At 40.8% G+C, this 13,702-nt stretch overlaps 1 protein-coding gene across 1 annotated transcript in view; it reads left to right on the top strand.

Annotated features, from left to right (window-relative positions):
* Positions 1-9,743, top strand: part of tspan18b (tetraspanin 18b) — a 30,478-nt gene extending 20,735 nt beyond the window's left edge. Inside the window, exons 3-9 of the mRNA XM_026364591.1 lie at positions 4,979-5,074; positions 6,100-6,294; positions 6,591-6,665; positions 7,147-7,245; positions 7,497-7,673; positions 8,322-8,405; positions 8,923-9,743. Coding sequence (XP_026220376.1) covers positions 4,979-5,074; positions 6,100-6,294; positions 6,591-6,665; positions 7,147-7,245; positions 7,497-7,673; positions 8,322-8,405; positions 8,923-8,970 — 774 coding nt within the window. The 3' untranslated portion in view covers positions 8,971-9,743. The remainder of the gene's footprint in view (positions 1-4,978; positions 5,075-6,099; positions 6,295-6,590; positions 6,666-7,146; positions 7,246-7,496; positions 7,674-8,321; positions 8,406-8,922) is intronic.
* The last annotated feature ends 3,959 nt before the right edge of the window (positions 9,744-13,702 follow it).

The raw sequence follows: 13,702 nt of genomic DNA, 5'->3' as shown, positions 1-13,702 counted from the left end.
ACTGTTGTCTCCACAGTAATTATTGAGCATTTAGTTTTGAATTGAGTTATAACTCATTTTTGTGGAAAGCCCCACGGCAATGTGTCATCCTCCATAGCTCCCTGTGGGAAAAAGCTCGAGCTGAGTCCTAACAGGCGGCGGTGGAGAAGTGTTTATGTGTTCGTTGCTACCACATGCCCTCACTGCCAGACAACCAGCAAACTAAGAGCTGGAACTCCAGGTGATCAATGCATCATTGACCATGCGCCTGTGCCTGGTATTGATCCAGCAACGTGCAGCCAGTTTGTATCTTCACTCAGGCAGATAGAGGTGCCAACACAATTAAATGAAAATGTCTGCTTTGGGAGTGCGAGGATCACACACAAACACACTAGTGTGCAATAGAAGCCAAAGTCTGCTCATCTCAATCACATGTACTTTCCTAGAGTTAAACAAGAAGCTATCAATGCCCTTCCCTCTCCCAATCTTTCTTATCTAAGCAGCTGCAGAATCGATTTCACTGTAGGAGTATGAGCAACTGTATGTACTGAACCAACAGCTGGATGTGTGCCCAGTTGGGATGTCAAGAATGTGGCCTGCAGTGCTGCTGACAACACATGGTCAGTGTGTTTCTGACTGTGCATTTGTTCATTCTGGGAGTCTTTTCCAGTTAATCAGCCTGTTGTTCAGGAGTGTGTCAGCTGCCTGGTCAGAGGACTTCTGCCCTCAGGGATTCACACAATCTCATTTCCAAACTGAATGGGTCAAGGGAGACACTCACAGGCTTAGATAAGAACCGCTATAGCACATATTGGAACAGTGGAAGAAAATGATAAATGTTTTTTTAAAGGTAGAACAAATTCATCATACAGCATTGTTGTTATTGTGAAGTCGCAAAGCTGATAGTGTTCACCAGTCCTATATGTGTGCTGTGAAAAAGTTAATATTGTCCGGGGGTAGAGAATTTGTCTCCACCTGACTATCTAACCAGCATTAGGACCTTTTGGAATAAACTTCTTAACCCGGCAAAGTTTTTACACCGTTCTCTGTGTGAGCTACGCCCACACACACTAGTGTGAGCTGGGTTGCCTTTGAGCTACTTTTGTACACTTTCTCTCTGTGGTTTTTCCACTGTTGTCTGCAAGCTGTATGCCCTCTAAAACAGCATACAGTGCTATAGCTGCTTAACATTCAGTGTACTTCAAAGCTCCTCAGTGTGACAGCACAGCCCAGGGCTCATTCTCTACTAATTGGAGGTTCATTAAGGGACATGGTGTGCCTCAAGAGAGGCCTGCTCACTGCCAGAGGAGCCTGTCTTTATTCAGATTTTGGGGTGTTTATTTGCTGCAGCTGATTTAGGAAGTCATGGAGAAATATGAAAATGGGTTTTTAATTGAGATAAAGGTTGATGGGGCGTGTGTGGTCTCTTAATGTCATTGTCAGAGGGTATTAGCGCACCGGAGAGAGCTTTAGAGTGACACACAGTAAATGAAAAAACACACCTGGTTCAGCTGCAACTGGGAGCCAGAGGACAATAGACGAGTACCATCCCCGGGGTCCAATTACACGTGATCATTTAGGGGGTCAATAACATTTAAAGGGGTCAAGTTGCAACCCCTATGATCTCAACAGGATTTCAGTGTTAATGGATATTTTTTATGCAGGCTCATGTTCAAGATTAAGTGAACTGGCTTGTTATCGGGAAGGGGTGGAGGCTGGCGACAGTTGGGCGAGGAGCAGACACAGTGTCCTTGACATGTTGATCCATTTGTCCGGGCCGGTAGCGTGTGGAGCAGGGCAACGTGGACTCACTTCATTAATTGTGCCGAAAGTGTCAACTTCAAGGAGATCCACCAGAGGGTGTGCTATTTATATATGGAGCACTTTGAACTTTGGTGTATGTCTTCCTTATCTTGTAACTACAGTGAGTTGACAGGACCATCGTGGTTGATTGTGTAGAAGCCGATCCAACCAACCGTTTCTGTGTTAAGCATGAAAAAGGGGCCTGCAGCAGTGTTTCATAATTCCTCATCCACATACTGATAAGAATGTAGGTCAGATGATTGTGCCCTCATTACAGAGCACTGGCTTCTTTTGGTACTGATGAGTTGATTTGGGATCAGTCCTTATTAATCTACTACCAAGCTGAGCTCCAAAACCCAAACTGGTTGAGGATCTTTCTTTGCCAAGAAAAAACAATGGGATCTTAGTGCTGTGTGGCATTTTATGATATCAGTAACAGGAGATGCTGCAGACAGAGTTGGCATCCACTGGATACCTTAGGGCAAAGACAGCCACTTAGATTGTCAGATTGAGGACATACAGTATTTCACACATACACATTGTCTGCATTGATACCAGTCTAGTTTTCCTTGCTCATATGTATGTCATATTTGCTTATAATTGGTACATTCTATACAAACACAATGCCACACAGCTCATTATCTTGACATATTGTTACCTTAGCAGTGCAGCACACCTGAGGAGGATCTGCCTTTAATCTGGTACTAATTTGTTGATGCTGCTGCAACGTTGCAGCTCCCGGGGCATGAGCAGCTTTCCCTTTGTGTATATAATGTACCTTGCAGAATATTCAAAGAGACTTAGTAGTCTGATCTCTATGGCTGAACTGTGATCGATGAGGTCCTGCAATCCCATAGGAATCATGAGAAAGACCAATTTGTTTACTCTGCACTTTCTCTGGGGTGTCTGTGGCAGTTTGATTTATATTATGCTGGTTTGCACCATAGGCTTGTTATTTGGAGCCCAGCTAGGCCTGTACAGTCCACTTCATTCTGAAGCATCCAATGCATTTTAATGCGTAAAAGAAAATTGGCTCCACATCTGACAGTTAGTTTGACCCTGAGATGGGAGCGAAGAGCAAAAGGGTGAAGCTGGAAGAGAAATCAGACATTTTGTTTGGAAAATGAGATGTGAGCTGAGTCCTGAGAGTTTTTCCAGCCAAGTCTTTCCTCCTCTTCCTCCCCCTCCTCGTCCCACCTCCCATGAAACAGTTTGTACTCTTCACAGTGGCCCAGGACTCACTGTGAAGAGCAAGAGGGGTGAGAAAATGTCCTTTCTAATGCTTTTCTGTGAGGCTGTAATGAATGCAAATCTCAATCAAGACCTCCTGTGCCCTCATTAGGGCTTTCAGTGGAGCTTGGGAAAGGGAGAGGATTGAAACCCATTTCAGGCAATGAGACTGTTGGTGGATCAATACCTAGGCATAGTCTTATAATTTAGAGGAGGTGTTTAACCATAGCCGTAAATCAATTTGCGTGGGTCTTGGGAGGAAAAAAATAATAAGCCCTTCAGATGATGAGAGGAGGAAATGTTCTCACTCTATGTTAACTTGCTCGACCAGCAGACAAAGACTGCCTTCATATCTTCAGTATTGTTCAGTTTTGTTGTCACAACAGCTTACACAAGGATACAGTGAGACATAAAACTTTCTCTGGATCTCACAGCAAAACAGAAATTAGAGGCAGAATGAAAAACAAACCAGTGCAAGTAAACTACAATAAAAGTAAAACAGAGTAGAAAAATTATATAGAAAAGGTGTAGAAATACAGAAAGCTGTAGTTCTGAGAAAGATATGCAGTGATGAGTTTAAGAACACGTGTTTAAGATGGGGTTTAGAGAGGAAATGGGTTATTTCACCTGGAAAAATGACAATTTGAGTTGATTGTGTGTATGTAGGGTGAAAGGGTCAAGGCTGAATCCCATTTGACGGTCAGCAGAGCTCCTTCAAAGAGAGACAGGATCTAAAGCTGGCGTCGATCATAACCCAAGCTTCACCTCTGCCTCTCAGAAGCAGAGAGCTCATCCAGTCTTTGACAGCCCATCAGGCTGTGGAAAGATTATGAGCTTATATCTGATGGATGTGCTCCAAAGTACAGATGAAAGTGTAAAAAAGTAAAAAGAAGACATTTCAAGTTTTTGTTTTTGATTTCTAGGTGGCAAGCGTGTAGTTGTGTATTGTGTTAATCTATTTACATTTCCTCATACAAATCATTTTTTAATCCTCTTGTTACGGAGCCTCAATCCTGGCTATCGCTATGGGAGAGCAAATTAATAATCAAAACTACAAAGTGAAAAGTGCTGCTTCGTTTCTGCCAAATAATTAATTTTCTTCTTTCCCTGAGACTGAAATTATAGCTGCCCTACACATTGTCTCCATTTCTGTTGTTGCGGAATATGATTTCTTAGACTATAACTCTGTTGCCTAAGGGGAAAATATTATTCCTTTTTAGCTTGGTAGGTTAAACAATTTTTTAGGGTCATGGACACTGAGACACCCATGTTGTCTCCTAATGCAAGCGAGGGGCTCTCCATTAACCAGGAGTGCTTCCGGGCAGGGCCTTCATCGAGGAAAGTGTGTTTGTGTCAGATTGAGGGTTGGCTGATGGGAGCAGAGGGCACCTACTTCTCATTACATTAAGAAGAAGCTCCGCAGTAAAAGCTATACGTGGTTGGCTACAACGCATGGAGCCCCAGTCAAAACTCATTTCATTTAGATAGACAGCTTCTTGAGTCACACAGAACCCCGGGATCCCATCTGTGCAGAGACAGGAAGTGCTGATAGGGAATCAGGCCATCTGACTGCAAAAGCAGGCATATACATATTTATTTAGGATTACATGAGCTGCTGCAGTGTGCAGTGAGAAGAGTTGTGTCAGGTTGGGTTAATGCTGAATAGCCCAGACTTGTACTTACTTAAGGATTGCTGAGAAACTATAGCTGATACAGTCCGCCTGAGGAGATGACAGAAGGATTTTCTGCAGAAATTGGACCAAATGAACCGACAGACCTGTGTATGTGTGTGTTCAGTGTTTGACTGGCAGAACTCATTAAAAATGTGAACGGGTTTTTGCTAAGTATTATTTTCTTGGCAGTTTTATCTGACTACCATCTAGAGTGCAGGAGAATGGGAATACTGTGAGCATTTGGCAGGATTTATTAAGTGGCACATTTTATGTTGTGTGTTGTTTTTCCCCAGGGGCAGGGAGAGGCTTCAGCACGGGGGACAACCATGGAGGGGGACTGTCTCAGCTGCATCAAGTACCTCATGTTTGTCTTCAATTTCCTCATTTTTGTAAGTATTTTTCATCTCTCTCTCAAGGACACTTAATCTAGCTATCTTTGAAGTTACTGTCAATCTAACGATTTAAGATGGGCTTCTGGCTGCCCCCTGCCCGACTGACTAATGGAGCCACATTTGCATTTCATTAGATGGAGGCAATCTTGATTCAATCATATTCTCTTTTGATTAGATTTTAGCGTGCTGACACACATCTGAGACTCACTGTGCCATGTGGAGTTTGTGACTGGCACCTGAGTTTATCAGTCTTGATCAGACAATAAAGAGTAATCCTGTTAGTCTGAGCCTGTGAAAGGGGGGCAGGGTCAGAATAAGAAGGTTTGTCTCTTTTACTGCTTTATTAAGCGCAACCAAACCATTTAGAGGCTCTACTCAGGCGGGGTTGTTCAAAACTGGGGTAATAGAGAAATGTTTTCAGTACTATGTCTCTCTGTGGCCATTTCACACTCATGTAACATTTTTCACGTCCAGCGAGCTTTTAAAATGGCTACGTCTTGTCATTATACCACAACCTCTGCCTCGGTGCTGATATGGTTTTCATTTTCAGGCGCTCAGGTGTCTCTCTGACAGGAAGAAGGGGATTGTGGTGGAAGTGTTTGAAGCTCAGATCTCGTCCTTCCACCCCAATACCTTCTTTTCTTAATCACTCCGCAGTGGCTGCAGATAGGGTTTTAGTAAAAAGCAGGCTAGGAGAGGGTGGAGGCTGCAGTGCTGTGCATTTCTTTAGCAGGTTTGGGGGTTAGTTAGTAGAAGCAGGGTATGCATCTCCACCCACGCCCCCACTGAGGCATTATGGCCCTGTAGATTCCCAGCCTTTTATCTCTCCCTCAACTCTCACTCCAACCTTTCAGAGATTTGCTTCACGAGCATTTAGTCCTTTTCCATTATATGACATATTTTTGAATGTTCGTCTGCTACTGGGGATACTAAGCAATCCTCTGTGTTCACATTAATTTTTAATCTGCAGCCAATTTCTATTTTTTCTAACTAATGCCTTCTTTCCCCTTTTACTTCATCAGCTAGGGGGCTCTTTCCTCCTGGGAGTGGGAGTGTGGGTACTGGTGGACCCCACAGGGTTCAGGGAAATAGTAGCAGCCAACCCACTGCTATTCACTGGTGTCTACATCATCCTGGGAATGGGAGGCATGCTCTTCCTTCTCGGCTTCCTCGGCTGCTGCGGAGCTATCCGTGAAAACAAGTGTCTGCTCCTCTTTGTGAGTCAGCTGACAAATTTAAAATGTAGTTTTGTTAGTGATCCTGTTTGTGTGCATGTCTATTGATTATTCTGTCTGTCCGTTTTTGGAGTGTCTCGTTTGAAACAGAAAGCCAAAAGAGCAAAATGCCCTTTTATTTGTCTTCTTGCCTCAAGCCTCATGCATAGTTAATGCTGAGTGAAGCCAGCAGAACCAGAATGTGATTTTTAGTGACTGATGTACACTTTTTCTGACACACATCCACCTTGTACTACTCAGTCTTTCACTCTTTGCCTTCTTCTTTTGTTTTATTGCAGTTCTTCATGCTCATTCTCCTCATATTCCTAGCAGAGCTGGCTGCTGCCATCCTGGCCTTTATTTTCCGGGAGCATGTAAGTTGTCTCAGTATTCACTCCACCTTTAATCAGAAATGACCAGCAGGGCTGGATGTTAAAATGTAAAGGTGTCCACGGTGTTAAGGGTGAAAGTACCAAAAGCATTTATTGTCTGCTCACATGTATACTACAAATTCCTTGACTAGTAATAGTAAAAAGATCAATGAATGCAGCAGAACCAGATAGATGTCTGCTTTCTCAAAACCTGGCAGAAACTGTATGTAATACAACTTGACCACAGACAATTAAGTCAGAGATTTAAATGAGGTGACAAACAGGCTACAAAAGGTCTTATTATCATTATTCGTTTGTAGGCTTCAGTCCCAATCAGTTTGCATTGCTCATTACTTGTGAAGGCAGACAGAGCTTTATCAGTAGTACACTGTGACACCTACAGTGTAAACTGTGCACACTTCTATTAAGCAGCAGGTATTTTTGTGGATACACTAACCTGTGATCTTCCTGTCTGCTGCTTCAGCTGACCAGAGAGTACTTCACCAAGGAGCTGAAGAGACATTATCAGGGCTACAACAACACTGACGTCTTCACCTCCACATGGAATGCCATCATGACTACAGTAAGGCCACAGCACACATGGCAAAGAGCTTACACACTGTAGCTTTTACCAACTCATCACTTCCACCAACAGTCTGTGGAAAGCTTTGCAGCCTGGCACCAGAGAGCTATATTTTATAGATAAAATCCTAGACATTTAGGTCAATATTCATGCTGGATTGGTACACGCACACAGTGGGCCACAGGCCAGTGCACAAATAGGCACTCAGCAATAACAGCTTCTTCTCCTATTCTGTCCTCTTCTGCCTTCAGTTTGACTGCTGTGGGGTGAACAGCCCAGAGGATTTTAAGGACAGCTTGTTCAGGCTGATCAACCAAAATCATGTGGTGCCAGAAGCCTGCTGCCAACGTGCCAGTCAAACCGGGGACTTGGCCTCCATCAGTCAGGAGCAGTGCTTATCTGGCAATATGATGTTCCGCAATAACAAGGTAACTTCTGACATCTGCACTGTCAACCTCTTCCAAATCACATCCACGCTTAATTAGAGCAGGGGACTGTTGAAGGGTGGCATCGAGGAACTAGCTGACTTTTCCATGGCTGATTAGTGCTTTTCCATGTATGAGGTGTCATGAGAGACCATACTATGTGGGAAATAGTAAGCAGAAGCTAGTGTATGTACGCATATGAGCATTAGGAGTGTATGTGGGTGTAAACGGCTAAATTAGATCTTTTTGTGGAGCACATATGAGTGCAAAAATAGAGGATAATAAGTATATGAATATGTGAAAATTAGGTGTGCTTCACAGTTAAACACATGCACACCCACAAAGCCTCGCTGTGAATTGTAATTACAGTGAAAGCTGATAGGATGAGGTTTTTACCGCACCGTACACCTGTTGTTTTTCGGGACACTAGAACAATACGTATCCCTGATGTGTGTCGCCGCTCATTCACACAAAGAACCCTTATTAAAAGGCAGTGAGGCTGGAGGCTCTGCTTCCCGCTCTTCCAGCCAGGCTTTTTGTTCAAAGCCTCACTCAATTAAAGCTGTGATGTTACTTTAATTGTCTTGGTAATTTTGCAAGTTTATAGCCTATTGATTCTCTACTGAGCAGTACATCTTTGTGTGTCTGCAGGGCTGTTATTCTGCTGTAGTTGACTACTTTGAACTGTACATCTACGTGGCTGGAGCACTGGCCATTGTAGTGCTGACCATTGAGGTGAGACTTTTTTTTTTAAATCATCACATATTCAGCTTTTCTTTGCTGCTCCATTGATGTGGGTATGAATTTCAGAAATTCACATTTCAGCATTAGGCAGAAGATAGGTGTACGTGAACATGTGTAGTGTTATTTCGAAGCTCTTTGTATGGCAAGCTCACCATCTAGTGGTGAGAGTTAGTGTTACATAGATTTCACTTAGCTTTAAGGTTACAGCTTTTATGGACATTATTCTTTTTTCAAAACTTACAGTATCATTGTTATATTTATTTGTGCATTATAATTTTCACCACTGTGCTGCTGTGTTTACACCAGCACACTTACATACATTCACAGGGTCTAACTCAGGGGTTCATTTTTTGTGAAAAAACAAAATAGAAAATGATCGACATTAAGTGATGATGATGACAGTTGTATTTTGCCAATTGCTTTTTTTTATTTCACGTTTGTCATAATTGTTTACAAAAAGCAATCTGTGTGTTTGTGCTAATAACATTTATTTTATTCCTTTCCCCAGCTCTTTGCTATGGTCTTTGCAATGTGTCTCTTCAGGGGAATCCAGTAGACCTGCTCCATCTGTGAACTGAAAAGGGAATTCAGGAGATAAGAACCAAATGGACATTTGTAAATTTGTTGATTTCTTTTTTCTATTGACTAATTGGTAGAAAAACTCACAAACTCTTGTACTTCACAGCTGGACTTTTGAGGTACTGGGTGGATAAAAAACATATACACACACACACACAAACCATAGAGAAATTGTGAGATCAGAGACAAAACTAAAAAAAGGTTTGTGTGTAAAGTGGAATCAGTAATTTGTGGACCAGGTCTAGTACAGACTGGGCTTAAAGTGGACTGGGCACGAGGACCAGGGGAAGCCTGAGCAGAAGGCACTGCACTGATTTTGGATGAAGAATATTTATAATAAGTTGGCTTAACTGTAAAAAAAAAAAAGTGTTTTATGTATACTTTGGCTGTTTCCCTCTCATATTGTATACTGTAACACGCACCCTCCCTCTACACGCCTTTTTACAGCCGCTCTTCTTAAACGCTGTATTATATAAGCTTTGTGTGTGTGTGTGTGTGTGTGTGTGTGTGTGTGTGTGTGTGTGTGTGTGTGTGTGTATGAACTAATTTGTGAGCATGTGGCTTTTCATGACCCCTCCCAAGTTTGAAAGCCAACTTCTGCTTCTTTTTCTATTTGTATGGTGGTGTTTATTGCAGTAGTGGTTATTTGTGGTTTTAGGTGGTGAACTGTATGTGTATGCATTTGTATTAGACTCTTGAAAAGTTGACAACATAAATGGCATTCTAAATGGCTGTCCTTGTGTGTTTCTTCAGCTGCATTTCAATCTGCAAATTGCATTTGTCTATAAAAGGAATAATCAATCTTGTGAGATTTTCTAATGCACCTCCACATGGTGAACGTACATACTGGACCGTACAAAAAGACTTTCTCAATCATGATCCTTGTCTATACAGCACAGCTTCATCTGTATTACATGTTTTCCAGTTTTGGTATAAAATATAGCAAGCTTTAAATTTAAGGATATGAAAGACGGTTTTGTTTTGGGGGTTTTTGGTATCATGTCTGTGACAATGTATTTTCTAGTGAAACTTAGATTTGTCACATTTTCTGCATGGCAGATTGGTCTCTTTCATTGTTCTTTGCTACACATGTAATTATTATTGTGAGGACAGTTTCTTTTATTGATGAGCCAAATAAAATGTGGTTAGAATCCACATTCTACTATTGTGCCAATAAGATGGCACATTGATTTATTTTTTCTGCAAGGCAAAATCCATTGTGTGTGCAACAGTGTGGTGAGAATAAAAGTATTTAGCCAATTCTGCACAAAATGAGAAAAACAAACAGATAGATGTGAAGCAAATGTCACAATAGTTAAAATTTTATATATATATATATGCACACATGCATTTTTTCAAACCTGTTAAATCAAGTTTAATTGAATTCGTCTGTTTCAATTAATCAAAGCCCTCCGTTAGTTGTTTAAACAGGTGTTTGTTCAGCCACCAGGGGGCAGAAGAACCTCAGAAGACGGCCTTAAAGTTGTAAATGTGCGAGCGAACAAGTGTTTATATTCTCAAAATGCAGACATGGAGCAGCGTCATCTTTAAATCGGAGTCACGCTTGGGACAGTTTCATGAATGTAAGTTCATTTTTCACTCTAACTTCAGCTTGATTTTGCTTTTAATTCGCTGTGAGCTCGTCACAGTAGGTGTTCGTCGGCCATGTTTGTGACCTCATCATTCTGGATTAGAACGTAACTAACGCGGTGAGGTCACGGCGTTACCTCGTTGCTTAGTAACAGTTGGATAAAGTGATGGTTTTGGATATTTACAGTATATTTATTGTTTTTTATTTATATTGTTCTCATGCTGCCACTGGTCCTTGAGTGTTAGAGCAGCTCAGACGAATCCACACAAAAATATACTGTATGTGTTTTATTTAAAATATTTAGTACAGATATACTAAACATAATATGACCCACACTCACTAAATAATCTGTTAGTAAGTTTAAAGTTTTAAATTAATAAACCTAATATCTTATGATCTGAGCTTGGGGAGGGGGGCACCATAATAGACCTTTGATTTCCAGTCTTCTGCTAATCGCCTAAGCACTAAGAGGAGAAATTAGATTTAACATGAACATAAAGATAATTCAGGTATAATAAATATTCAGCACTTGGCCTAATTGTTAATAACTGTCCATAACTGATTATGGAAAAAGAGCTTGGTGCAAAAAACATGCACTTCTTTATCTTAGTATTAGTGAATGGTGGGGATGGTATTATCATTTTGACTGATTGTCACAGTAACACTATACATTGAGGTAATTTATCAAGAAATGTCAAATATTCACAGATGACAGCGTTTCAAGTGCATAGATTTGCTGCTTTCTGGCTCAATAATTATTAGTTCATTTGGAGGACATATGGGCATCAATTCTTTGGCAAAGAGCACCCTCATCAGGCTAAAGTGTAAGTTTGCTGTTATCTGACTATTACATGCGTTCAGAATCAAGCACAGTTTATTGCCTTTTCCTTTTGGGGTGGGTTCCTTGCTCTCTTCTTACTTGTGAAACACAGATGAACTGTACTGCACTGCTGGCTCACGGAGCTGGTGCTGTGGACAGATCTGGACTGAGGTTCCCCAGTCAAGCAGGACAGGTGTTACTCATTCCCTCTTTCGTGGTTTCCCTCCATCACTGGTCCTGGCTGCTTGCGGGCGGAGGTTTTTTCCATCCTTCTCCACACGTCCCTCACGCTGTTCTGTTGGAGCTTGTTTCCCCTCATCTCGCTGTAGGTGACCTTTCCATCTTTAATTTGAATCAGCTCTCTGTGAGGCTGGTTTCTACACAAAGACCTCTTAAGATCATCAGTTGCAAAAAAAAAACAAAAACTGTCTAATTCTGGGTAAATTAATATTTGGCTGAAACTAAGCACTTCAAAACAGCTATAGCTTCAAGCTGCTAAGCACTATGGATAAGAAATAGAACAAAGTTTTAAGGGCTGTAATAATCTCATTGTTTGATCCAACAAACCACACATTACCTCCCAGCAGGTGACTGTTTGAATGGAAACACTGCTGTTATTTCTGGGAAAGCCTGCCGAGGCTACCATTTTATTAAATTATTTTATAATTTTCACTCACATTAGACTACTCTAAGACCTACACCAACGTGTCATAACTCTATAGATGAGTCTGACATACACTTGTTAAAGCAGGAACAGATTCTTCTTAATATGGAAGCTCCTGTTCATTCTCCTTTTTTAAAAAAAAATAGCTTATACTTCTTGTTTTGCTTGATGCACTTGTGGCAGTGTGCATTAAAATATGTGTATGTATAAACATCTCTTCTTACAAACTCAGATAACAAAACTTACCTGACGAACACATACAATTTAGTTATGTAATATATAGAAAATGTAATTTACTTAAAATGCAGAAATGCGTTTTGTGTGTTTGTTTGTTTTTGTTGAAACATTGTGCAGATCATTTTATTCTTAATTATTAAAAAAATATTTCTGCTTAATTAAGTTAAGCTTTGCAGCTTCTTAGTAGCTGTATATTGACAGTCTAGAGGGTAAAGCAGAGCATGACCGAGCGTAGCAGGCGGTAAAAGAGCACAGTGGAGGACTGAGTGGAGCAGAGTGGATCGATCTCGAGTCTCATGTCGCGTTAATGTCCATATTTTATACCAATTTAAAATGACAGACCTGCTGTAATCTGCTCTTTGTTGTACTTCAGCCTCCTGAAACATACAATTAAAAATTATAACTGCACTTTTAAACTCGATTCATAGATAATGTAGGCTCATCGTACGGGGTTTCTATGGAAATCATTTGTACCTTAAAAAATATACTTTAAAACTATAATAAACTGACTTTCTACACACCTGAACTATAAACTGTAAATTCAGTTTTTCTGAAGACACATTTGAAGACTGTGTGTGTGTGTGTGTGTGTGTGTGTGTGTGTGTGTGTGTGTGTGTGTGTGTGTGTGTGTTAGACCTTGTAAAGCTCAACAAGTAACAGTCAGAAGGCTGCTCTTAGTTTTCCTGCCTCATTATCATAAACTGGAGTTCATCACACCGACCTCCAGCCATACGAGACAAGTGCTCTGTTTCTTCTACTCTATATAAACCATAGGCAGTGATGAGCAGTCTATGATACTGAGCGAGTCGTAACCAAAAGGAACCATAAATACTTTATTTTTTACGTTACTCACAAACTGATACTGAGGATAAAAATCCTGACCTTTCTTCTTCAGTTTAAGCAAAGTTTACTTATAACTAGCAGATCATACAGTCTAACAGCCAGACATCACATAAACTTGGGTTTATGTGATGTCAAACACGGTGTTCATGTTGTATTTCACTCATTAGATTAAAAGTGATGCATGATAAATGAATCCCTGTTTGGATCCTGAGTTAGAGCCAGTAGTTATTTAAATTCACCACATGAGGGCAGTAGCATTCCCACCGCTCCTCCAGCCACTTGTAGTTTTTCTCTTCCCTCTCCTCATGGCAAAAGGGACCTTTGTGTTTTGAGATATATGCAAGGGTTTCAAAGAAAATGTATTAATGTAAATTATTATAAATATTATTATTATTTAATTTTTTGTAAGTATTGTGTTTTGCTGTATTTTTAATTGGTTTTGTCGTACATTTTAATTCTCATAAAAACTTCTTGCAATGCTATTATATTAGCATCCCTATCAAGGTGCCCTTTTATTGACTCTGTATTTAATCTAATGCAATAGCTCTCAAGAG

This window comes from Anabas testudineus, chromosome 6, assembly GCF_900324465.2.
Source record: "Anabas testudineus chromosome 6, fAnaTes1.2, whole genome shotgun sequence".
Classification (NCBI taxonomy): domain Eukaryota; kingdom Metazoa; phylum Chordata; class Actinopteri; order Anabantiformes; family Anabantidae; genus Anabas; species Anabas testudineus.
The sequence above is the reverse complement of the archived record's forward strand: the minus strand, read 5'-3'. Positions and strand labels throughout refer to the sequence as shown.